This window comes from Gopherus flavomarginatus, chromosome 2, assembly GCF_025201925.1.
Source record: "Gopherus flavomarginatus isolate rGopFla2 chromosome 2, rGopFla2.mat.asm, whole genome shotgun sequence".
NCBI classification, from domain to species: domain Eukaryota; kingdom Metazoa; phylum Chordata; order Testudines; family Testudinidae; genus Gopherus; species Gopherus flavomarginatus.
Genome location: NC_066618.1, coordinates 155,450,729 through 155,473,017, shown reverse-complemented (window position 1 = coordinate 155,473,017; position 22,289 = coordinate 155,450,729). Strand labels below are relative to the sequence as shown.

The 22,289-nt window shown below is 47.8% G+C and overlaps 3 protein-coding genes across 5 annotated transcripts in view; 1 reads left to right on the top strand and 2 right to left on the bottom strand.

Annotated features, from left to right (window-relative positions):
* The window catches only part of TIA1 (TIA1 cytotoxic granule associated RNA binding protein), a 222,085-nt gene that overhangs the window by 30,443 nt on the left and 169,353 nt on the right, over positions 1-22,289 (bottom strand). The window lies entirely within an intron of this gene.
* PCYOX1 (prenylcysteine oxidase 1) lies at positions 638-17,135 on the top strand. Of its 2 annotated transcripts, XM_050940068.1 has the most exons (7): positions 638-803; positions 5,932-6,138; positions 11,819-11,993; positions 12,957-13,168; positions 13,596-13,748; positions 14,142-14,811; positions 15,738-17,135. In XM_050940068.1, the coding sequence occupies exons 1-6, from the start codon at positions 653-655 to the stop codon at positions 14,798-14,800; spliced, it is 1,557 nt and encodes a 518-aa protein (XP_050796025.1). In that variant the 5' UTR covers positions 638-652; the 3' UTR covers positions 14,801-14,811; positions 15,738-17,135. The 2 variants fall into 2 exon arrangements, with proteins under 2 accessions (XP_050796025.1, XP_050796024.1); XM_050940067.1 differs by having other exon boundaries at positions 14,142-17,135.
* Positions 18,761-20,861, bottom strand: SNRPG (small nuclear ribonucleoprotein polypeptide G). Its single transcript, XM_050940369.1, has 4 exons — positions 20,745-20,861; positions 20,111-20,133; positions 19,342-19,466; positions 18,761-18,958 (listed from the first exon to the last, which is right to left on the bottom strand). Exons 1-4 carry the CDS (start codon positions 20,774-20,776, stop codon positions 18,908-18,910), a joined length of 231 nt encoding a protein of 76 aa, XP_050796326.1. The 5' UTR covers positions 20,777-20,861; the 3' UTR covers positions 18,761-18,907.

Genomic DNA, 22,289 nt, shown 5'->3' with positions numbered 1-22,289 from the left:
GGGACCACACTACGCTGCTAGTGCACCTCAGTCCTGACCTGGAGGGACTTCCCCTTAGAGGCTAGTCCAGTCTCCCCAGTTTATTCAATCCTGAGTTCCTCTGTTGAGACTGCCAAAAAGGATTACTTAGGATCAATGCTAGTGAGTTATTTTGGGGACAGGGACACCTGCGCACTGGGAAACAGCCAGACACCCACCTCTGTCACCCGTCAGATGAGAAAAAAACCCCAAAACTTTAGTTCCCTACAAGCCAAGGGCTGGAATTCAAGTCATCAGCAGGCACAAGGACCAGACACTGAGGAGGGATGTGGGCTAGCTACACTCTGAACAGGTTGTTACCCATCCAAGTGGGGCAAACACAATGCAGCCAGGCTCAGGCTGGGGGCTCCCTGTGGATTTTCTCCAAGGGCCCTGCCTGGGATGCCCCCCCTCCATGGGACATTTAGGGGCTTCCCCCTGCCCCCTACTCATCCCTGCCCTAGATCCCACTGTCTCCCCTTGCTCTCTCGCCTCGGCCCATAGGAAATCCTCCCCACCCCCCAGCTTCCCCCCCAGGGCAGCCCCCCTCCCCCGACCCCTTAGTGCGCAGGGGAACCCCGCCCCTCCCTCCAGCTCCGCCCCCGCCAGCTAGGCGGTGTCTGCCGAGCGCTTGATGGGATCGCGGCGGCCAGGCTCCCTGCCCGGGGCGAGCATGCAGGCCCGTCTGCCTGCGCCCCTGCCCCTGCTCCTGCTCCTGCTCCTGGCCTCCCTCTGGCGGGGGGCGTCGGGGGCCAGTGAGCTGCGCTACCCGCCCAGCAAGATAGGTACTGGGGGGCGGGGGACGGAGAGAGGTCTGGGGCCCAGCTGCGGGGGAGTGTGGGGGCGGGGGCTGTGGAGTGGGGCGCTCGGGGGAGGCTGGGATCTGGGGTGGGGGGCTCGGGGAGGCTGGGTCTCAGTTGCTGGGGAGAGTGGGAAGGGAGCTCAGGGAGGCTGGGGGGAGGGGCACGTCAGTCCCTGGGTTTGGGCGACTGCGCTGTGGCGCAGTTGCTGGGGAGAGGGGTGGAGAGATGGGTCTGGGGCACAGTTACTGGGGGGAAGGGGGCAAGGATAAGGAGTCTGGGGACAAGCTGCCAGGGAGAGGGAAGGGAGGCGATTGGGACATCTGGGTTCAGAGAGTAGGAGATGGACCTGGAGCAACTAGCTCAGGCTGGGAACCAGTGCGGTAACTGGAAAGAGCAGAGCAGTGAGTCGGTGCAGTCACTCCTCACTTAATGATTTATCTAGGGTCCGTCTGCCCCCTGGGCCACTCAAAGCCATTCCGTTCCTGAGCTGGCAGTGGCATTCTGTAAGAAGTAGATAGAGGCCCTTAATCTTGTTCTCTCCCTCCTGCTCACAACTCCCCTTTATGGACTGCAACTTGCATATGGAAATAGCAGTGCCAGATACTTGTTCCTTACTTAATCCCCTGCAGAACATATTTTTTTAAAGCAAACCCAACAGTAAACAAAACAGACCATTTCTGTTTCTAATAATTGTAAGATGTTTAAAAATATAGATTAATTATTATCGGAGACGTGCCTGATGTTTGGGCTAGTTTGCAGCCATGGTTTTGTTTCAGCTCACAAAAATTCTATAAGTAACCACAAAGTTCAGGAAACTCTCCAGTGTTCTTAGACCCTTGAATTTCCGTGTTTGGCATAGGCCCATCTGTAACAATAACCTAAGTGAAACCCGTGATATTGACTGGGTGTCTAGTTTTGAAGTTTGAGACTTTGTTACTGAGCTTTAAAATATTTCCTGGATTCATAGTTGTTTATTACTTTCTTTGCCCTTTGGAGTCTATGTTCTCAATAGTTTCCCACCAGACAAACAAACTTTGAAGAAACGACTCTTGTGTCTCTGGTGCCTTGCACCTTGTGCAGTCATTTGCCCCAGTGCAAGGTGGTGGAACAGACTACCCTTGTGGTGTGGTAGCATTTTACACTTGCTTTGCATGTTTTTATGCTTGTGCAGCTGACTACTGCCAAAGGAGCAAGACAGTGCAGGCCCAAGATGTAATTATGGAGCTTAGCTAACTGAGTTGAATAAACCAGTATTGATGGTATGGCCTGTTGCAGACACTGTCTACACTTAAAACATTACAGTGGCACAGTTGCAGTGCTGCTTTGGTGACACTCACTACACTGACAGGAGGGGTTCTCCTGTCACTGTAGTTAATCCACATCCCCAAGAGGTGGTAGTTTCTATCTAGCACTATCTATGGTGGGATTTAGGTAGGCTTAATTACATCTCTCGGATGAGAATTTTTCACACTGCTGAGGGATGTAGCTAGATTGACCTAACTTTCTAGTGTAGACCAGCACTTAGAGTGTGACCTGAGAACAGCTGAGTGTGTATTCATAGAATATCAGGGTTGGAAGGGACCTCAGGAGGTGATCTAGTCCAACCCCCTCTTCAAAGCAGAACCAATCCCCAACTAAATCATCCCAGCCAGGGCTTTGTCAAACCTGACCTTAAAAACCTCTAAGGAAGGGATTCCACCACCTCCCTAGGTAATCCATTCCAGCGCTTCACCACCCTCCTAGTGAAATAGTGTTTCCTAATATCCAACCTAAGCCTCCCCAACTGCAACTTGAGACCATTACTCCTTGTTCTGTCATCTGGTACCACTGAGAACAGTCTAGATTAGGGGCGGCCAAACTTTTTGGCCTGAGGGCCATGTCAGATTTCTGAAATTGTATGGAGGGCTGGTTAGGGGAGGCTATCCACTATCCGACCCCCACTTCTCGCCCCCTGACCGCCCCCCCAGGACTCCTGCCCCATCCAACCCACCCTGTTCCCTGATGGCCCCCAGGACCCCTGCCCCATCTGCCCTTACATGTCCTCTGACTGCCCCATCCAACCCCTCCTCTCATTCCTGACTGCCCCCCCGGGACCTCTGTCCCCATTCAACCCCCCATTCACCCTGACTACCTCCAGAACCCCTGCCCCTGACTGCCCCCCACCGCCCCAACCAACTCCTCCTCCTTCCTGACTGCTTCCCGGGGACCCCTGCTCACATTCAACCCCCTTGTTCCCCACCCTTTGAGCGCCCTGCCCCCTAGCCATCCCCGCCCACCACCCTGAACTCCTCTGCCCTCTATCCAACCCCCCAGCTCCCTGTCCCCTTACAGGCTGGCTACAGCTGCGCCACCCAGAGCACCAGGAAAGGCAGACGCTCCATCCAGCTGGAGTCAGCCACACCACTATGCAGCACAGAGCACCGAGTCCGGCTGCAGCTCTGCAAGAGCCCCACAACACAGAGCATTGTGCCGGTGGCACAGTGAGCTGAGGCTGAGGGCGAGGAGGAACAGCAGGGAAGGGGCTAGCCTCCCAGACCAGGAGCTCAGGGGCTGGGCAGGAGGTCCCGCGGGCCCGATGTGGCCCGCGGGCTGTAGTTTGCCCACCTCTGGTCTGGATCCATCCTCTTTGGAACTGCCTTTCAGATAGTTGAAAGCAGCTATCAAATCCCCTCTTGTTCTTCTCTTCTGCAGACTAAATAAGCCCAGTTCCCTCAGCATCTCCTCATAAATCGTGCTGCAGCCCCTAATAATTTTTGTTGCCCTCCGCTGGACTTTTTCCAATTTTTCCACATCCTTCTTGTAGCATAGGGCCCAAAACTGGACACAGGACTCCAGATGAGGCCTCACCAATGCTGAATAGAGGGGAATGATCACATCCCTCGATCAGCTGGCAATGCTCCTACTTATACAGTCCAAGATGCCATTAGCTTTCTTGGCAACAAGGGCACACTGTTGACTCATATCCAGCTTCTCATCCACTGTAACCCGTAGGTCCTTTTCTGCAGAACTGCTGCCTAGCCACTCGGTCCCGAGTCTGTAGTAGTGAGTGGGATTCTTCTGTCTTAAGTGCAGGACTCTGCACTTGTCCTTGTTGAACCTCAGATTTCTTTTGGCCCAATCCTCTATCCTCGCTCTACCCTCCAGCATATCTACCACTCCTCCCAGTTCAGTGTCATCTGCAAACGTGCTGAGGTTGCAATCCATGCCATCCTCCAGATCATTAATGAAGTTATTGAGCAAAACTGGCTCCAGGACCGACCCTTGGGGCACTCCACTTGAAACCAACTGCTAACTAGACATGGAGCCATTGATCTCTACCCATTGAGCCTGATGATCTAGCCAGCTTTCTATCCACCTTATACTATTACTCACTTTGCATGTTTTTATACTCATACTAATACCACTTTTCTATCCACCTTACTCTAATACCTCCTACAATGTATCAATGTGTTGTCTCTTGTATAATCTGTGGGCTTGTCTACACTTAAAATTCTACAGCAGCACAACTACACGGCTGCATGTGCACTGCAACACTATCTATGCTGCTGGGAGGGGTTCTCCTGTCAGCATAGGTAATCCACCTCCCCGAGAGGTAGTAGAATTCTTTCAGTGACGTAATGCTGTCTACACTGGGATTAGGTTGGTATAGCTACATTTCTAAGGGGTGTAGATTTTTCACACCCCTGAGAGACGTCATTATACTGATATAAAAGCCTAGTTTAGTCCAGGCCTGAGGTTTTTTTTTCCTTTTTCTCTCATTCATTTGCAAATGAGGCTACGCAATCCACATCCCCAAGAGGTGGTAGTCTCTACCTAGCACTGTCTATGCTGGGATTTAGGTAGGCTTATACACGTTTATCTAAGGTATTTAATTTATCTGGCCCCCATTACTGCCATCTGAATGCTTCAATCTGTACTGTATTTATCCTCACCACACTCTGGTGAGATGGGGAGAACAGCACTGCCCTGTTGTATGGATGGGGAACTGAGGCCTGGTCTGCACTGGAAAGCGATACTTCCGTCGGGGTGTGAAAAAAACACACACCTGACCAATGTAGTTATGCTGACATAGCTCCAGTGTAGCTGGAGCTCTGTCAACAGAAGGGGACTTCTGTCGACAGGATAACTTCATTCGGGGAGGGGATGGCCTTATACTGACCGGAAAACCCTTTTTCTTAGTGGAGCCTGTATCTACTCTGGGGGGGCTCTACTGGTATAGCTGTGCTGGCATAGCTACACAGATACAGTCTCTATAGTATGGGGATACCTTGAGAAACACAGAGAGCTTAAGGTCCAGGAAGTTAGGAGCCTAAATATCTTTGTGGATCTGGGCCTAAGCAACTTGCCCAAGTCCATCAAGTGCTTGCAAGTCCCTCATCTTGCTACCATAAATGATAAATATGAATTACTAATTGATGCTGCAACCCCTGCCCTGCAGCAAAATTTGCCAACATTCCCGGAATGCTGAACCAGCTACATGACACAGCCAGTTACGTTACATACATGATACATGTTACCACGTGAATGTGAGCAACTCAATCTTTGGGCTTGTCTACACTTGAAATGCTATAGGGGCACAGCTGTGCCACTGTAGCACTTCAGTATGGACACTACTTATACTGATGGGAGATCCCTTCCCATTGGCAGAAGTAATCCACCGCCCGGAGAGGCAGTAGGTAGGTCGATGGAAGAATTTGCTACATTAGAGGTAGGTTGGTGTAACTGCACCACTCACAGCTGTGGATTTTTCCCACCCCTGAGTGACATAGTTAAGTTGACTAATTCTCTAGTGTAGACGAGGCCTTTGGAGTGGGTTCCTGCTTCTCTCAAATTAATGTTCAGCTGAAGGGTTGTGGCTTTAAAGAATTTAGGGTGGGATTTTGAAAAGCACAGAAGAGATTTAGGAGCCCAAATCACATAGGCACTTTTGAAATTTCTACCCTCAAAGTGAAAACTCCGTCTCTATAGTCCCACCAATGGAGACAGCACTGGAGGAAGAGAGCCACAACTGACACTAGCAGGAGGGCTGCTTGAATTCAGAGACCTGGGATGTGTCCGTGGAAATTAACTAAAGTGGGGAAAATAACTTCCTTTTAAAATGCATTTTCAGCTGTTATCGGAGCTGGTATTGGGGGCACCTCAGCAGCCTATTTTCTACGCCAGACGTTTGGGAAAGATGTACAGATTGACGTGTTTGAGAAAGGAACGGTGGGGGGCCGTTTGGCTACTATAAACGTGGAAGGAAAAGACTATGAAGCAGGCGGGTCCATCATTCATCCTCTTAACCTACATATGAAGCATTTCATCAAGGAGCTAGGTATGTGAGTTTTTCCTAAGGAGCAGAAGTCATTGGGCTCATTTCTCCACTCACACCAATGCAAATAAGGAGGAACATCAATTTAAGTCAATGGCGTTACATTGGCATACATGAAAGGACAATCCATCAGACTGCTGTGACATACTGGGGTGCAATCCAGACCAGTGGAGGGCTGTGTCACCCCTGCCTTCTAACCTGGAGTGCCTTGCAATGTCTTGCTGATGTAACCTCCAACCCGGACTACTGACAATCAGCTGTCCAGCATGCAGGTCACTCCCAGATGTGTTTGTGTAATTGCAGCCTGCTAGTCACACCCTGGATCTCACCAGCCTTGGTTATATTGCAGGGTGATCCCAACACACTCCCAGTCCTGGCTTTCCCCTCAGAAATATGTCTTGTACTGTCCCGTCCTCTCCTGGACAGTCCAAATATACTAAGTCTGATACTCCTTTAAGGGAATAGTATACACTAGCCTATTATCTTAGAGTTACCTGAACACTAACTTAAACACACTGGAAAAAACAATAAAACAAGATTATTAACTACTGAGAGAGATTTTGAGTAGAAGTAATGAGGCATAAAAGTTACAGAGGTTTCAAGAAAAATTAAGACAAAATGCTTTCTAGTGCCTAATTTAACAAACAATATTTAATTCAAGCAAAGTTTCTCACCATATGCTTCCAGGAGTTTTATTGGCCAAACTCTTTGGGTCAGGACTCCTCCCACAGAGTCCAAAGGCTGGTTGCTTTCTTGTCTCAGGTGCAGAGAATGAGGAGGGCAAAAGTGTGTTTGCTTTTTATAGTTTTCAGCCCCTCTTGAAAAACATTTTCAGCTGAGAACCAGGAGACAAAGTGGGTGGAAGGATGGTCTCTGCTGGTCTTTTTCACTTATGGGAGCTTTCTTTATTTTCTCTATTCTCCCCTTCTCCTTGATGAGTCTGTTTACTGCTTAAATGCAAATTAAGACAAGCATACACTCCTTTGTTAAGACAGGTCCCTTTGACCAGTTTGTGCTACATGAGTCTGAAGATGTATTTTTAACATCATAAAGGGGAAATGTATAACTTTATGCAGGAAGTTCAGGGGACAGGACTAGACAGAATCATAGGACCTGAAGGGACCTTGAGAGGTTACGTTGTTGCACTCATTTTACCATGACATTACTGATCTGCAAGTAAAGAGTTTTCAAATTGATATCTCACAAAGGTATATCTTGTACAAAGATTCTTACAATAGTGTGTATAATGTGAACCCAGGGGTTTATTCCATTACATCTGCCCAACTAACAAAACTTAGAGTCAGTTTGGTGATTGTTATAAACAAAACAAATAATGTGTATTACTCATATGATGTTAGAGGTTTGGGCTGCTTGATTTTTGTTTCTGGGCTTTTCTGCAAGATCCCTGTAAGGGTGCAGACTCACCTTTGCAGTGCCTCCTGCTGGTCATCCTCAGGAATTAGCTCATTTTCCAGCCAAGAGCGCCCTCTGCAGGACAGTAATCCACCTTACCTCACTCTGGCCCCTGGGTCCCTCCCAGGACCCAGTGCCCCTTTACTGGGTTTCTGCCTCCCTCCTTGCAGAACCCCCTCAGTCTCAGGGTCTCCCCCTCCCAGGGGAACCCCCCCCCCCCACTATACCTCAGGGTTAGGCTACTACCAGTCCCCATCTAGCCCCCACTCACTAGGGCAGATTACAGTGTACACCACTCATCATAGGCAAAGAGGGTTCTAGACCTGCTGCCTCTGCCTGCCCATGGGCTGTCCCCTGCAACCCAGTACCTAATAGACCTGTCAGCAGGCCTGTAGCCTGGGGCTTTCCAGCCCGGAGCTCCCAGCCCCTCTGGCCCTTCGCCAGCCCTGCTCCAAATCTAGGTTCCTACTAGTCCTGCAGCAGCCAGGCCCTTCTCCCTCTGCAGACAGAGGGTGACTGAGTGGGCTCCTGCCTTACTGCCTCCTATAGGGGCCAGCTGGGCCTGACTGGGGCTTAGCCACAGCTGAGCCTACCTTCCCCAATCAGCCCAGGCTTCTTGCCCCAGCCACAGCCCTCTCCTGGACTGTTTTAAGCCCTGAAGGGCAGGAGCGGGTAACCACGCCACTACAATCCCCCTGTTTGCGGCTCCTCCATGGGGCCGTGAGCACGGGCGTGTACTTGGCGCGGTTTACCCCTGTCCCGGACACCTGCCCCTTCTGCGGTGTGAGGGAGACCCTGGCGCACGTTTACTTAGAGTGCGCCAGGTTGCAGCCCCTACACCGGCTCCTCATTGACATCCTCTTACGTTTCTGGCTGCACTTTTCCCCTCACCTCCTTCTGTACGCACTCCCTATCCGTGGCCCCACGAAGTCCCGGGACCTCCTGGTCAACTTCCTCCTCGCCCTGGCTAAAAAGGCCATCTACGCGACCAGAGAGAGGAGGTTGGCCGATGGAGACCCCGGCGACTGTGAGGCTTGTTTCCGATCCATGGTCCGTTCACGCATCCGGGCGGAGTTCCTCTGGGCGGCGTCCACTGGCTCCCTTGACGCCTTCGAGGAGCAGTGGGCGCAGTCCGGGGTTCTCTGCTCGGTGTCCCCGTCAGGTTCCCTTCTTATGACCCTTTGACCTCACTCTTGTCCCTGTTCTTCTATTAGTTGTCCCCCTAACTCAGTGGGTTCTGTGGTCCTGTGGGTCCTCCCCTTAGGCTGGGGGGGGATCCTTTAGCAGTGGGCGGGCTTTGCCCGCCCACTTCCCAGACACCCAATAGATACAATCCCCCTGTTTGCGGCTCCTCCATGGGGCCGTGAGCATGGGCGTGTACTTGGCGCGGTTTACCCCTGTCCCGGACACCTGCCCCTTCTGCGGCGTGAGGGAGACCCTGGCGCACGTTTACTTAGAGTGCGCCAGGTTGCAGCCCCTACACCGGCTCCTCATTGCCATCCTCTTACGTTTCTGGTTGCACTTTTCCCCTCACCTCCTTCTGTACGCACTCCCTATCCGTGGCCCCACGAAGTCCCGGGACCTCCTGGTCAACCTCCTCCTCGCCCTGGCAAAAAAGGCCATCCACGCGACCAGGGAGGGGAGGTTGGCTGATGGAGACTCCGGTGACTGTGGGGCTTGCTTCCGCTCCATGGTCCGATCACGCATCTGGGCGGAGTTCCTCTGGGCGGCGTCCACTGGCTCCCTTGACGCCTTCGAGGAGCAGTGGGCGCTGTCCGGGGTTCTCTGCTCGGTGTCCCCGTCAGGTTCCCTCCTTCTGACCCTTTGACCTCACTCATGTCCCTGTTCTTTTCTTAGTTGTCCCCCAAACTCAGTGGGTTCTGTGGCCCTGTGGTTCCTCCCCTTAGGCTGGGGGAGGATCCTTTAGCAGTGGGCGGGCTTTGCCCGCCCACTTCCCAGACACCCAATAGATACAATCCCCCTGTTCCTCCGGTGCTTTCTCTTCGAGGGAGGGCACTGGTGCTCAGCCAACTAGTCCTGTCCATGCTCTGGTACCGGCTCAACACACTGGTCCTGGCCCCGGGCTTCCTGACCGACCTCCGGAGGGTGGTGCTGGAGTTCTTTTGGCCAGGACTGCACTGGGTCCCTGCAGGGGTACTCCACCTGCCCCTGGAGGAGGGAGGGCAGGGCCTGAAGTGCCTGCGCACTCAGGTTCACGTCTTCCGTCTCCAGGCACTGCAGAGGCTTCTTTATGGTGCGGGTAGTCCGGCGTGGAGAGCACTGGCGCACGCCTTCCTGCGCCGCTTCCGAGGGCTCCGATACGACCGGCAGCTCCTTTATCTCGAACCAAGGGGTCTTCCGCGAGATCTCTCTGGGCTGCCGGTCTTCTACCAGGACCTCCTCCGGACTTGGAAGCTGTTCTCTGCGACGAGGTCCGTGGCGGCCACCGAGGGGGCCGACCTCCTCACGGAGCCCCTGCTACACAATCCCCAGCTCCGTGTGCAGGTGGCGGAGTCCCCCGCGGTGCGCCAGGGATTGGTCCTGGCGGGAGCTACCGGGGTCGGAGACCTCCTGAACTACGACCGGGGAGGCTGGCTGAATCCCCTGACACTCGCTCAACGCATGGGGCTCTCCAGACCTTGCACTCCCCGGTGCGTACTCCAGGAGGTGGAGGCTGCTTTGCCGCCCGCTGCTCGGGCCTACCTCAACTGGGTCCTGCGGGAGGGCACGCCCCGCCCACCCCCCACCCCAAGCCCTCCGGACCTTTTCATCGGGCCCGTGCCCCGTAGACCCGACCGCCCCCCCTCCCCCTTCTCCGCAAGCCGGCTGCACGATCTGCAGCTGGTCCATTTTCAAACCGCGCCAAGGAAGCAACTCTACACACTCGTGCTCCACACCCTTCACTTCTTCACTCTTGTGTCCCGCCCCGATACAAAGTGGCGGGACCTCCTGCCACCTCTGGAGGGTGAGGAGCCCCAGTGGGCCAGCCTCTACTCTACCCTGGTCCCGAGGCCTGCCGGGGATATCAGTTTGCGGCTCCTTCATGGGGCCGTGAGCACGGGCGTGTACTTGGCGCGGTTTACCCGTCCCAGACACCTGCCCCTTCTGCGGCGTGAGGGAGACCCTGGCGCACGTCTACTTGGAGTGCACCAGGTTGCAGCCCCTACGCCGGCTCCTCATTGACATCCTATTACGTTTCTGGCTGCACTTTTCCCCTCACCTCCTTCTCTACTCACTCCCTATCCGTGGCCCCATGAAGTCCCGAGACCTCCTAGTCAACCTCCTCCTCGCCCTGGCTAAAAAGGCCATCTACACGACCAGGGAGAGGAGGTTGGCCGAAGGAGACTCCGGTGACTGTGGGGCTTGTTTCCACTCCATGGTCCATTCACGAATCCGGGCGGAGTTCCTTTGGGCGGCATCCACTGGCTCCCTTGACGCCTTCGAGGAGCAGTGGGCGCTGTCCGGGGTTCTCTGCTCGGTGTTCCCATCAGGTTCCCTTCATACGACCCTTTGACTGCACTCCTGTCCCTGTTCTTTTATTAGTTGTCCCCCGTAATCAGTGGGTTCTGTGGTCCTGTGGGTCCTCCCCTTAGGCTGGGGGGGGGATCCTTTAGCAGTGGGCGGGCTTCCGCCCGCCCACTTCCTGGAAACCCAATAGATACAATCCCCCTGTTCCTTCTAAGTGTTTAGGTGCTCTTGACTAAATGGGATGACCACAACAAAATATCTAATATATATTGTAACAAATCCATGAACTTCCTGGTTATTGCTATACTGTATACCAGAGCCACTCTGAATTTTAAAGCTAGACAGAGACTACAACTCAGAGCTTCTTGATTCAAAGCCCAGGTTCATAGTACTTGAGCTGAAAGGAAATCTCTGTTAGCAGCTCAGGGCCTGTTTGAATAGCTTTGATTCTCTCCACTCAAGGGCAATACTGAACATACACACTATCCTGCTCATTACATGAGTTTACTTGAGTTGAAATAATCCTGGTATGATCTTAGAGGAAGTCATTTAGAACTCCTGCATTCTTGGGGCACCACTCACATTTTTCAGAGCCAGCTTTGCTGCTAAGATTTTTAAAAGGAAATAATAAAAATCTAGACAGTTTGAACTGGTAAGTCAAAATTATCGCACTTGTCACTACTTATAATGATGCATCTTTTATGCTTCCTGAAGCAGTACAGTGCAAGAGATAGACCTGTTCCTTTTTAAATTATGCCAGAAGGTCCTGTTAGCTTACGGCAGATATTTCTTTCCTTTGCAGGACTTTCTGTTCCTGAGAACCGACATGGCCTTCTGGGCATTTACAATGGAGATGAATTTGTGTTTGAGGAGAGCAGCTGGTACATTATCAATATTCTGAAACTCCTCTGGCATTATGGATTCAATCCTCTGCGAATGAACATGTGGGTGGAAGATATCTTGGACAAGTTTATGAGGTAATGATGTAAAGCCTGAACTAAATTAATTCTCCTGCTGGAGTGATTAAAAACTGGTAGGTACTATTTATGATGATGAATGCTGTGGAAACATAAAGAAGTGGCAGTTTAGGGTTTTTTTTCTTGACTCTCTGTTTCTCTTCTGTGATCTTCTTGGGTCTTTTTTCCTACGAGCGTATGTTGCAATATAGCTAGGGCAACCCAGGATTCATTCCTCATGGCAGTGGGGTGATCTCTATGAGTAGTTTTTGTTGCCTGCCCTTTTACTTTGTAAACTGTTCTAATTAAAACAAGATTACCGTTTAAACAGTGCTGCTTTGTAGTAGTAAGCACAGACACAGTAATCACCACTTGTACATTGTATAATGTAAACCAGACAATATAATTTTGAGCAAAAGGAGTCATCAGTACAGTTTGCCCTAACGTAGTATGTCCATCACGCTGGCATTTGGGTGCATAAAACACAGAAACAGGCATTAATTTATAACTGCCTGCAGTGAGCAAAAGTACCCACCCACCTGGAAAGAAGTCAGGAAACTTATGAAAAGACCCAAAAGGGCTTTGTTTTAGATGTGCTAGGCAATGGTTTGGCTGGCAAGATGAGCCTTGTCCCTTGTTTCTGAAGGTTAAGAGATTCTGATGGTCCCATTGAGAATCCCTTGTCTCCAGTTCCCAAGAACACTCCTCCAAGGACTATCAGCACGAACACTACAGCTGATCTCAGTTGTCAGGAGGGAGCAGTGGGACAGAAGACAGAATCTAAAATGGTCAGACCCCCTTCGCATACTGGTCTTTGCAGAGTAAAACGAAAAACTGGAAATGCACTCAGAAATTTTGCTATTTCTCTAAACGTTTTTCATTTACAGTGTCAGTGACTGCAAATTAATTGTTCTGTGCTAATCTGTATAGTCTAAAGTAGTCTTTTATGAATTGATTTATATGTCTTTCTCCTTTTGGATAAAGAATCTACCGCTATCAGTCTCATGACTACTCCTTCAGCAGCATGGAGGGCTTGTTTCATGCCCTCGGAGGGAATGACTTTATCCAGATGCTGAATCGGACCCTTGATGAGACTTTGCAGAAGGCTGGCTTCTCCCAGAAGTTTATCTATGAGATGGTTACTCCAATCATGAGAGTCAATTACGGCCAAGGTGTCAACATTAATGGGTTTGTAGGTGTGTGTTTAATTGTCTTCCATACTTACATAGTTCTGTTTCTGCTGGCAGATGAAGCTGTCATTAAAGGGCTGGGTGTTGTGACCTCTGTTGTGCTATAGTGAAAACTCTGGCTTCATTCTTAGGATTCTTGCTCCCTAGTCATGGGTAGGCTTTGAAGGTGATGAATTCATCCTTAAGGAAAGGGGGATTACTTCTGTTGCTCAACAGTGTCGTCTCTCACTGTGATATTCTGATAGGAAAGCAAATTGTTCAGTAGCTATTTGGTACCATTATTTTTAGCAAGTTTTGTGTGTCACTTTCCTAGCAACCTATAGTTTTCTTAGCTCTATTTTACTATTCCAGCCCTGAGTGAAGATCCCTTGCTTAATTCAGTGAATGGGATGTTAGAACAGTGTGTTTGGAATTTCACTCTCTTCCCTGGCAGGTGCGGTGTCTATGACAGGTGTTGACTCTGGACTTTGGTCAGTAAAAGGGGGCAACAAACTTGTCTGCAGTGGTCTTCTTTATTCTTCTAAAGCACAACTTATCTCTGGCACAGTTATCTCTATAGAGGAGAGAACGCGGCCCCAACGCACAGGTGAGGTGCACTCGCTTTCTTTGGACTTAAGAGGAAAAGACTTTAAAGGTAGAGATCGGCGTATGCTGAAATATTTGGATGCCCATCTCAAGAGCCCTGGTATTCAGGTCACTACATACATATAGGGCCCGTCTGATTTTTAGGCCCCTTATGAGGAGTCAAATTGGGCACCCAAAAATCGCTAGTCTGAAAGACTTGTTCTAAATTATGTCAATGAAGGATCCAGTGTGCAACATGTGATGCAAAAGTTCTTAGTCCAATAAAGGAAAATTTCCCCCTGCTCTCTTCCCTCCCCCCCAAAATCTAGCTTACAAAAGCATTAACCCAAAAAAATACTCATGTCCTGTTGCCAGGAGGATTCTGCATTTTCTTAAATATTAATTTTTTTTCCAGGAGGTACAGTTAAGCTGTATGAAGTGAGCTACAACTCTGCATCAGGTCCAGCTACAGACATGTACGATATAGTTCTCATTGCTACACCCCTGAATCGTAAAATGTCCAACATCACCTTCCAGAACTTTAACCCGCCCCTTGCACAGTTCTCAGACCGTTACCATCAGATGGTGGCAACTTTTGTTCATGGGCGCATAAACGCATCCTTCTTCGGCTACAAGGACCCATCCCACTTTCATTTAGCCAACATTTTCACAATAGAAAATCCCAACCTATTTATCTACAGTATAGGTGTTGTGTCTCCTGTCCAAAACACACACGAGGACATGAAGCAACCCATGGGACCTGCTGTTTGGAAAGTGTTCTCAAAAGAATCTCTCACCGAGGAGCAGATGAATTTGCTTTTCTCATCCTATGATTCTGTGAAAGAGAAGAAGTGGCTGGCTTACCCGCACTACCATCTCCCAAACACATGCCCACCTATAATCCTGCACGATAGAATATACTACCTTAATGGCATAGAATGGGCGGCAAGTGCCATGGAAATGAGCGCAGTTGCCGCCAAAAATGCAGCCCTCCTTTCTTACCATCGCTGGTATGGAAACGTGAACATGATTGACCAGGAGGATTTATATGAGAAACTCAAAACAGAGCTGTGAGTTTTACCCAGGTATGAGCGACAAATCCCCGTGGATGATGAGTCTAGATTGCCCAGTGATGGCCTGAGGAAATTGATCATGGTATTGATCAAATGCTACATCTTTCTGGCCCACCTTACTGTTAAAAATGAATATATGGCAATATTTTCCCCTCTAACCTGATACAGTAGTCACAAGTGTTACCTATCACAATAGTGAAGATGGAAAAATTCCAGAGAGGTGTAGGATTTTTAAATTGCTCTTTCCCTTATGTATTCTGACCCCAGCTTAGGAAAGCACGTAAGCATGTACTAAAGCCCATCCCTATTCAAGATAAGCACTTAAGCAAGTATTTAAAGTTAAGCATGTGCTTAAGTGCAGTCCTGAATAGGGATACATTCCTGAATAAGGACCTGTTTATGTATAATCACCTAGGCCCCGATCTTGTTGACAGGTAAGCATGTGGTTAAATATTTGCAGGAAAAGGCCTTAGTAGCTCCTGTGGTATGACGGAAACTCCTTAAATAAAGGAAAAAGGCAGGGGATATGGAGTTAGATGTAACATATTAATTTTATTTTAAAAATTGATAAAATCAAATTCTGAAACTAGCCTGTAAGAGGCTGTCTGGTCCCATCTTATTGGCTCACTTCATTTCCAACTGCTAACCTTTGTTAAGTCCAGTACAAATTAATTTTATGGTTTCCTAACATAGTGTCAGCTTTCCATTTTAAGCAATTGCTTTTGTTGCCACAGGGGTCTTATGCGAATAGAAAGAGGCAATGCCCTACCATCTGAAAAGGTTTGGGAGCCTTTTTACTAGACTTGACTTTGCTTCTTTTAAGGAAAATAATTTTAAATTGGTTTTAAAGAGGTTTTCTGTATTTAGTTTTAAAGCATGGAGCAGTCTGGGTGCATGTTCTTTAATGTTACTGATTTTTTTTTTCATTCTCCTTCTAGCTTAATTATAATCTTAGAAGCCAAATCTGTAAAACAAATAAAAGGAAGTTCTTCACACAGCCAACCTGTGGAACTCCTTGCCTGAGGAGGTTGTGAAGGCTAGGACTATAACAGGGTTTAAAAAAGAACTAGATACATTCATGGAGGTTAAGTCCATTAATGGCTATTAGAGAGGATGAGTAAGGAATGGTGTCCCTAGCCTCTGTCTGTCAGAGGGTGGAGATGGACAGCAGGAGAGAGATCACTTGATCATTACCTGTTAGGTTCACTCCCCCTGAAGCACCTGGCATTGGTCACTGTTGGTAGACAGGATACTGGGCTGGATGGACCTTTGGTCTGACCCAGTATGGTTGTTCTTATGTTCCAGTGTTAGGTTCTACAATAGAGAACCTGAATATAATTTGGAAAACAGTGAATCTGGCTTCGTCCCAGCTGAAGTTAATATATAGCTTTGAAAAAGGCCATAAGTCATGGGATCAGAAGGAACTGCAATTGTATTTTTGAAAGTTTGGTTATTCATACAATGTCAAAAAAAAAAAAAGGTACGATTCCAATCTCCGTACAGAGTACTTGTCTGACCTGGCATGTATTAACAGTACTGTAATTTATTTTAAAGCATGCTTTTCAGGTGAGTGAATACAGGGAGTATTTAAGAGGAGAAATAAAAAATGTTATAGCAGGCTACAGGAGGAGCATGGGAGATGGTACACATGCTGATGATAAACACATTAATGCAACAGAATCCTAACTATTCAAAGTGGCTGAGAGACCCAGAAACTTATGAAAGTCAGCAGTCAATAAAATCACAAAGACATGCCAGCTATGCAGTAAAAAGGGAGATCTGAATAATTTTGGGATTTTACTTTGTTTCTTTTGATTGCGCACCTTGTGTAAATTCTGTTCTTTGTAGGACACAGGGCACTAGGGCCATATTTTTACAAGTGAGGCTAATTAAAATGTTTTAATTCTTGATAGCTTTACAGCTTTCACAGACTGATCAAGCACAGTTAATCTAAACATGTCTTAACTAAATCTTATTTGCTTTAAATATCAGTGCTCTAGAGAGGTTATGAAATGTTTGCAGAAATACATGGTTGTCAGTGGACAGTTGTTTTCTTAAAAATCAGGCTGCTTTAACCAATTAGTGAGCTTAAGTCCTGCAAGTAGTTTAAAGAGTGATACTTAATACTCAGCATAAATTTATGGTTTTTTACTTGTAACTTTACCTCCTGCCTAACGTCAACAGAAATTCAAGGTACCTAATGAAGCGCTGTTAATTTTTTTTGGGGGGTGGGGGGGTCGCGGAGGGAGAATCACATTTGATTTTATTTTAAAAAATTGATAATGTTTTTAATTCGGGACTATGTTGGTTTGTAAAATTAAAGCTTTATGGAAATACTTCATTTGTCCTTAAGACTTTTTTCCCCACTAACACCTGTTCGTCAACCATTAGCTAGTCCCAATAGCTTTCAATCTTTGCACCAGTAATAACCTGAAACTGACTGGGCTCTTGAGCTTGCAAACACTTCTGGATGTGATTATGCCCATTGACTTTTCATAAGACTACCTTCCCTGTTTATGCCCCATTTAGCGCTTGCATTTCTCTCCGTAATCTGTGCTTTTAAAACTCAATTGTACTAAGATGCAGTGTTATTAGCAGCATAGGTAAAGCCTTCCAACTGAATTTTCTATGTTTAAAGGTAATTAAATATAAACATTTCCTCTGAAACAAGCTACCAGAGTAGAGGATGATATTGAGAAGTGGCATCGAGTGCTTGATCATCCTTTCAACAGTAGATGCATCTCCTGGGAAGATTAGGTTGTTTCCATGAGTCATATCTGTGCCTTCTAACCTACTGTGGAGAAAAAGTGTAAAGCCACACAACCTTCATACCAAAATATTTATGTTCATGCCAGTTATTGATAGTTTAATCTTTTGAAGATCCTTAGGACTGGCCTATTCCTTCTTCAGCATTTTTAAGTCCGTTCCCAGTAGCAGTAGACTGTATGTCTGTGCAAGTTATTCAGCTATAATGGAACTAGTTTTGATTTTTGTGAAATTAAATAAGTTCACCTATTTGTAAAGCAAGAGGTAGGGTAAATGCGTCAGCCAAACCCTAGCATATTAAAGGATTTCATTGTTAGATAGATTTTGCACCACAGTAGCAAAATTGCAATATGAATCACATGTCCAGAGGCCACATTATCTGCTGCTGTAACTTGACTATAAGTGTTAGTTCACATGAGGAGGAAACAGCTCACTGTGCAGGAGTTGATCTATTATACTGTGCTAGAGTTGTTCACTGTGGTAAACACTGCTGTTTAACCATCAGAATCAGCTGGAATAGTTTGAACACGAGAAACATCAGCATGGAGTAGTATTATTACCACTACACAAGACAAACCAGGTTTACTGTTTCCCAGGAGCCTGACGCACCCAGCTCGTGTAGTAATAACTGAAGGCGAACCCAGAGGCTTTACTGAAGAGGCGGAGAGTCTTGGCTTTTTTAATCCCCTCCTGACTGCACCAGCTGGACTTGTGACTGGACCAGGATAGCCTAAATCCTTTAGGCCATCCATCCCCAGCCCCCAGATAAGGAAAAAAGATTAGTAATTCAGTACCTTTTTGCCCTAAAGCCATTTAAAAATAAGCCAAAATAGATGGGAAAGAGGCAGACTGAAATTCACAGTGCTACTAGTAACAACATAGGATTCACAGTCCAGATTCTGGCTCTTTTCTGTAGCGAAGACTGGAGACCTGTTCTTAGATATTTTTCACTTGAAATGAGATATAAAAGAAAAAAAAAGTCTCTCATCATGCTGGCCTGAAAGCTTGTGTATTAATAAAATGGTCAAATAAAAAAAGTATAGCTCACTTATTGTACTACCACAGAAATATAAAACACCAAAAGTCTCACTTCCTGTGTTGCACTCAAAAGCCAAGACTTCCTGGAATATGCACAAGACACTTCAGCAGGCAACTGGCACCAGTTTTAAGAGGAAGTTAAATTAATTTACTCAAGTTATGTTAACCATTACAAAATTTATTTAACAAAAATAAGAAGTTCACATGAGGAACGTACAGTTCCTGAAGAATCCTCATTAGTTAACAAGACAGCTGACATAAGGGGAAGTTTATCACAGCTCTAGGCAGGAGTTCACTGGTTAATCTATACTCGTTCCAAGGCTTCTAACATGATGATGCTGTTTCCTCGTATTACCTAAAAAATAAGGAATAATAAAAAGATTAGAATTCTATAGCAACCAATGTGGTTTATCACAACTAGAGATGGGACATTTAATACTGTCAACAAAACCCAGCTGGGAAGCTGCCTAGAGCATGTATATTTCTCCAGATTAGCTCTTCTAGAAACATGAACAGCAATTAACTTTGACCCATAAACCGCCCAGAGATTATTCAGTGACAGGTATGGTGTGGGCTAGCTAGTTTCCTAGAATTCACCTGGTTCAGGCACATTTGCTAGAAAGTAGTGCTCCTCATCACGACAGATGGGAACTAAGGAAAGAAAGTCTGGAAAAAAGACTCCCCCTCTAAAAATGTTTCAACCTATATCATCCAATGGGGTGAAAACTCTATACTTACCACCATCCCTATAGTGTTCTGTTGTCCACCTTGTGCCATCTCCACACACTCGTCTATCACTAGATTCATGAATGGGTCAAACCCTCGCAATATCCCTTGGACATGTCGGCCACCATTTAACTTCACTAGAAGAAATATTTGGTAAATAATATAATAATAATAAAAAAAGTTACCAGCATGTAGCTGTAGTACTTAGCTTTCTTGGTTACAGAGTATTACCTTTGAGACTGGAGCTTTAGAACCATCTTTTAATGCTATGACAGTTTGAAACACTATTTAGTCACGATGCATGTGAACGGCGCATTGCATACTAGAACTAGTGTTCCCCATACCACAGGCTTCATATTGAAAAATGCAGTATAATAACGAGTAAGTCTGGACAGTGGTCAATATTAGCAGACTGTGGGCTGATATTATCACATATAATAGCCCTCAAAGTGCAGGAGTAAAATTACATTAAGGCTTCTTAGTGGTTAGGCATTTAGTGTGCTAGTGACCACTGTTCTGATGTGTTCCTCTTATCCTTGGGGAATGTTTTTGCACCATCCTTGATATCAGGATGTGTTTGCATGAGTACACTAACTAGCACTTCTTAGGAATGTGTACTTCTGCAATATCAAGCCTGTTTTTGCTAGATTCTGTGAGCAGGTCCTGCCTCATACCAGGCCTCTAATACAAGGGCTTATGTCTCAGGCTCTCTTCCTACTACAGTGGGAACTTTAAAATGACAGCAATGCTTAGAATAAATCCCGGCACATAAATAACTCACGTGAAAGCTTCTTATCCATGAATCTGAAAGCACAAGGAGGAGAGAGGGAGAGAGACATATTAACAAGACAGAAAAACTATGCGTTAATGTAAAACACAAACAGCCTGGCCAATCGGCCCTCTCCCTGGCATCCCACTGGTTTGTATGCAGGTATCAAGCCATGGTCGATGTGTCGGCTCAGTGCAGCGTTCTGTGGGCACGTTACCACTACACTGCTGCCAGCCTGACCAAGGGCAGACAGCCAGTTGCAGCTCTGCATGTATTTGGGGGGTGGGGGTGGGGTACAAGAGACTTGAGTAAATATCTGCTCTGGGGCACCCAGGCTAATGTCACCCAGAATAGAGGCGAGAGGAGCAGGTCCCTACGCACGTGCCCCTTGCCAGGGTGGATTGCGCGGGGCTGCCCCAGGCCCCTACCCGAGGTGGCACCACGTGCTTAGCACAGTGAGACGGGAGAAGGGACTACTGCCCACCCCGCGCAGAGAGGCCCCGCTGGCCAGCGCAGTGCATGCCGGGACGCTGGGGGAGTAGGTAATAAAGGTGGGTCCTACTGAAATTGTGGCCCGGTAGCTACCCTCGTTGGCTCCACATCCCACCCGAGGGGGCGCTCCCCGCTCTCCCCCAGCCACACTCACTTCTTCAGCTCGGGCGGGTGCGCTTTGCTCATGGTGCCCCCTCAATCAGCCCCACAACCGCTTGGCGCTCCTCCGCAGGACTCCAGTTCTGGCGTCACCGCGTCCGCGGCTCAGCAACCAATCAGGGATTACGCCGAGGCCGCGTGCTTGCCTCCCTTTCAGCCAATCAACAGTAACGCCAGGAACGCATGCGTATGACTTAAAAAATCACTTAAACCAGCCAGCGTGATCAACGGTGTCGTGTGCGGGTGACCTCACTGACCCGCCAGCCAATGCGGGCCGTGCCGCTTCCTCCCCTCCCTCCCCGCAGCCCCAGAGCGAGAGCACGTGACTCACTTCCCCCGTACTCCTCAGAATAGAGACCCTACCTACTTAGTGGCAGCTCGGGAGCGACATAGTTGCAGAAGGCGCCTTGACAGCGGCTGATAAGGCCAATTCACCACACGGAGCCGTCAGCCGCGGACTTGCTATTGCAGCATGAACACTGCAGCACTAAAAATATTGATGCGCGGCTCTCCACGGCTATACGACCCTGCTTATAGCATTTAGCTGCCCACCTACAGCACCTTGCATTGGAGTCAGAGCAGCCCAAATGCAGCAGCTTTGGTTCGGCTCATTTAAAAAGTTTGCACCTAGTTACAAAATCCAGATGCCAATTCGGGTTTCAAACACGTCCAAAATGTGGACCTCGCTCTGATTTAGAGGTGACTGGAAACCAATCAGATATTTCAGTGCAGAAGCCTTCCAGACCTTTGCTGCAGCCCCTTTCCCTGTCTGGTCTATTTCAATTGTAAGCTCTCTGGGGAAAGGACTCTCCACTATTTTGTTTGCAAAGCCCCTAGCACAATGGAGCTCCATTCTGCATTGCTCCCCCTAGGCACTAAACATGATTACTAATAAGGTTGCCCTTTGGTTCCCAAGCAGTGAGTTGGCACTAGAGCTATTTTAAATGTTAGCAGTGAAACCCATTGGCTACAGCTATAATACAAAATGAGGTGTTCAAGAGAGGAAAACACTAGAACATATAAAATCAAAATCTAGCACTTCTCACAATGAAGTCATGACGAGCCTTGGCGTAAGTAAAAATACAGAGTTGTCATCTAAAATTTATTTTTTAATCAAACTTTTAGAAAAAAAAATCAGTTTTTAAAAGAAGAGAACAAAATGGTTGTGTTCATTATAGCTGTTCCTGAGAAGGTACAGCCAGGTCATTCAGCTCACAATAAATAGAACCATCCTAAGATACTTGCTACAGTGTCTCCAGCCACAAGGACAGGACAAGGTGGTGGTGCTGCTGTTTACTGAATGTCATTTCCCCTTTTTAGTTTGGTGGTGATCATCTCTGTATTGTGCTCATTTACCTTGAGGACCACAGATTTCAACACTGCCTCCTCTTATAGCTGCGTAGCTCCACATCTGAGGCAGCCAGTAATGCTGCTCCATGACTAATGGAGCGCATTAACCTTGTCCTAGCATTCAAGCCAACCTCCTCTGCATAGCTCCCTGTCCCTGCTGCTCCAGGGAAGAACAAGGTCTGAAATCCAC

Coding starts and splice junctions, on each gene's coding strand:
- PCYOX1 (XM_050940068.1), top strand. CDS start 653: ATGGGATCGCGGCGGCCAGGCTCCCTGCCCGGGGCGAGCATGCAGGCC. Junction 6,139..11,818: donor GCATTTCATCAAGGAGCTAG/GTATGTGAGTTT, acceptor TTTCCTTTGCAG/GACTTTCTGTTCCTGAGAAC. Junction 13,169..13,595: donor CAACATTAATGGGTTTGTAG/GTGTGTGTTTAA, acceptor CTTCCCTGGCAG/GTGCGGTGTCTATGACAGGT.
- SNRPG (XM_050940369.1), bottom strand. CDS start 20,776: ATGAGCAAAGCGCACCCGCCCGAGCTGAAGAA. Junction 20,134..20,744: donor CACCCGCCCGAGCTGAAGAA/GTGAGTGTGGCT, acceptor TTGTGCTTTCAG/ATTCATGGATAAGAAGCTTT. Junction 19,467..20,110: donor CATGGATAAGAAGCTTTCAC/GTGAGTTATTTA, acceptor TATTTCTTCTAG/TGAAGTTAAATGGTGGCCGA.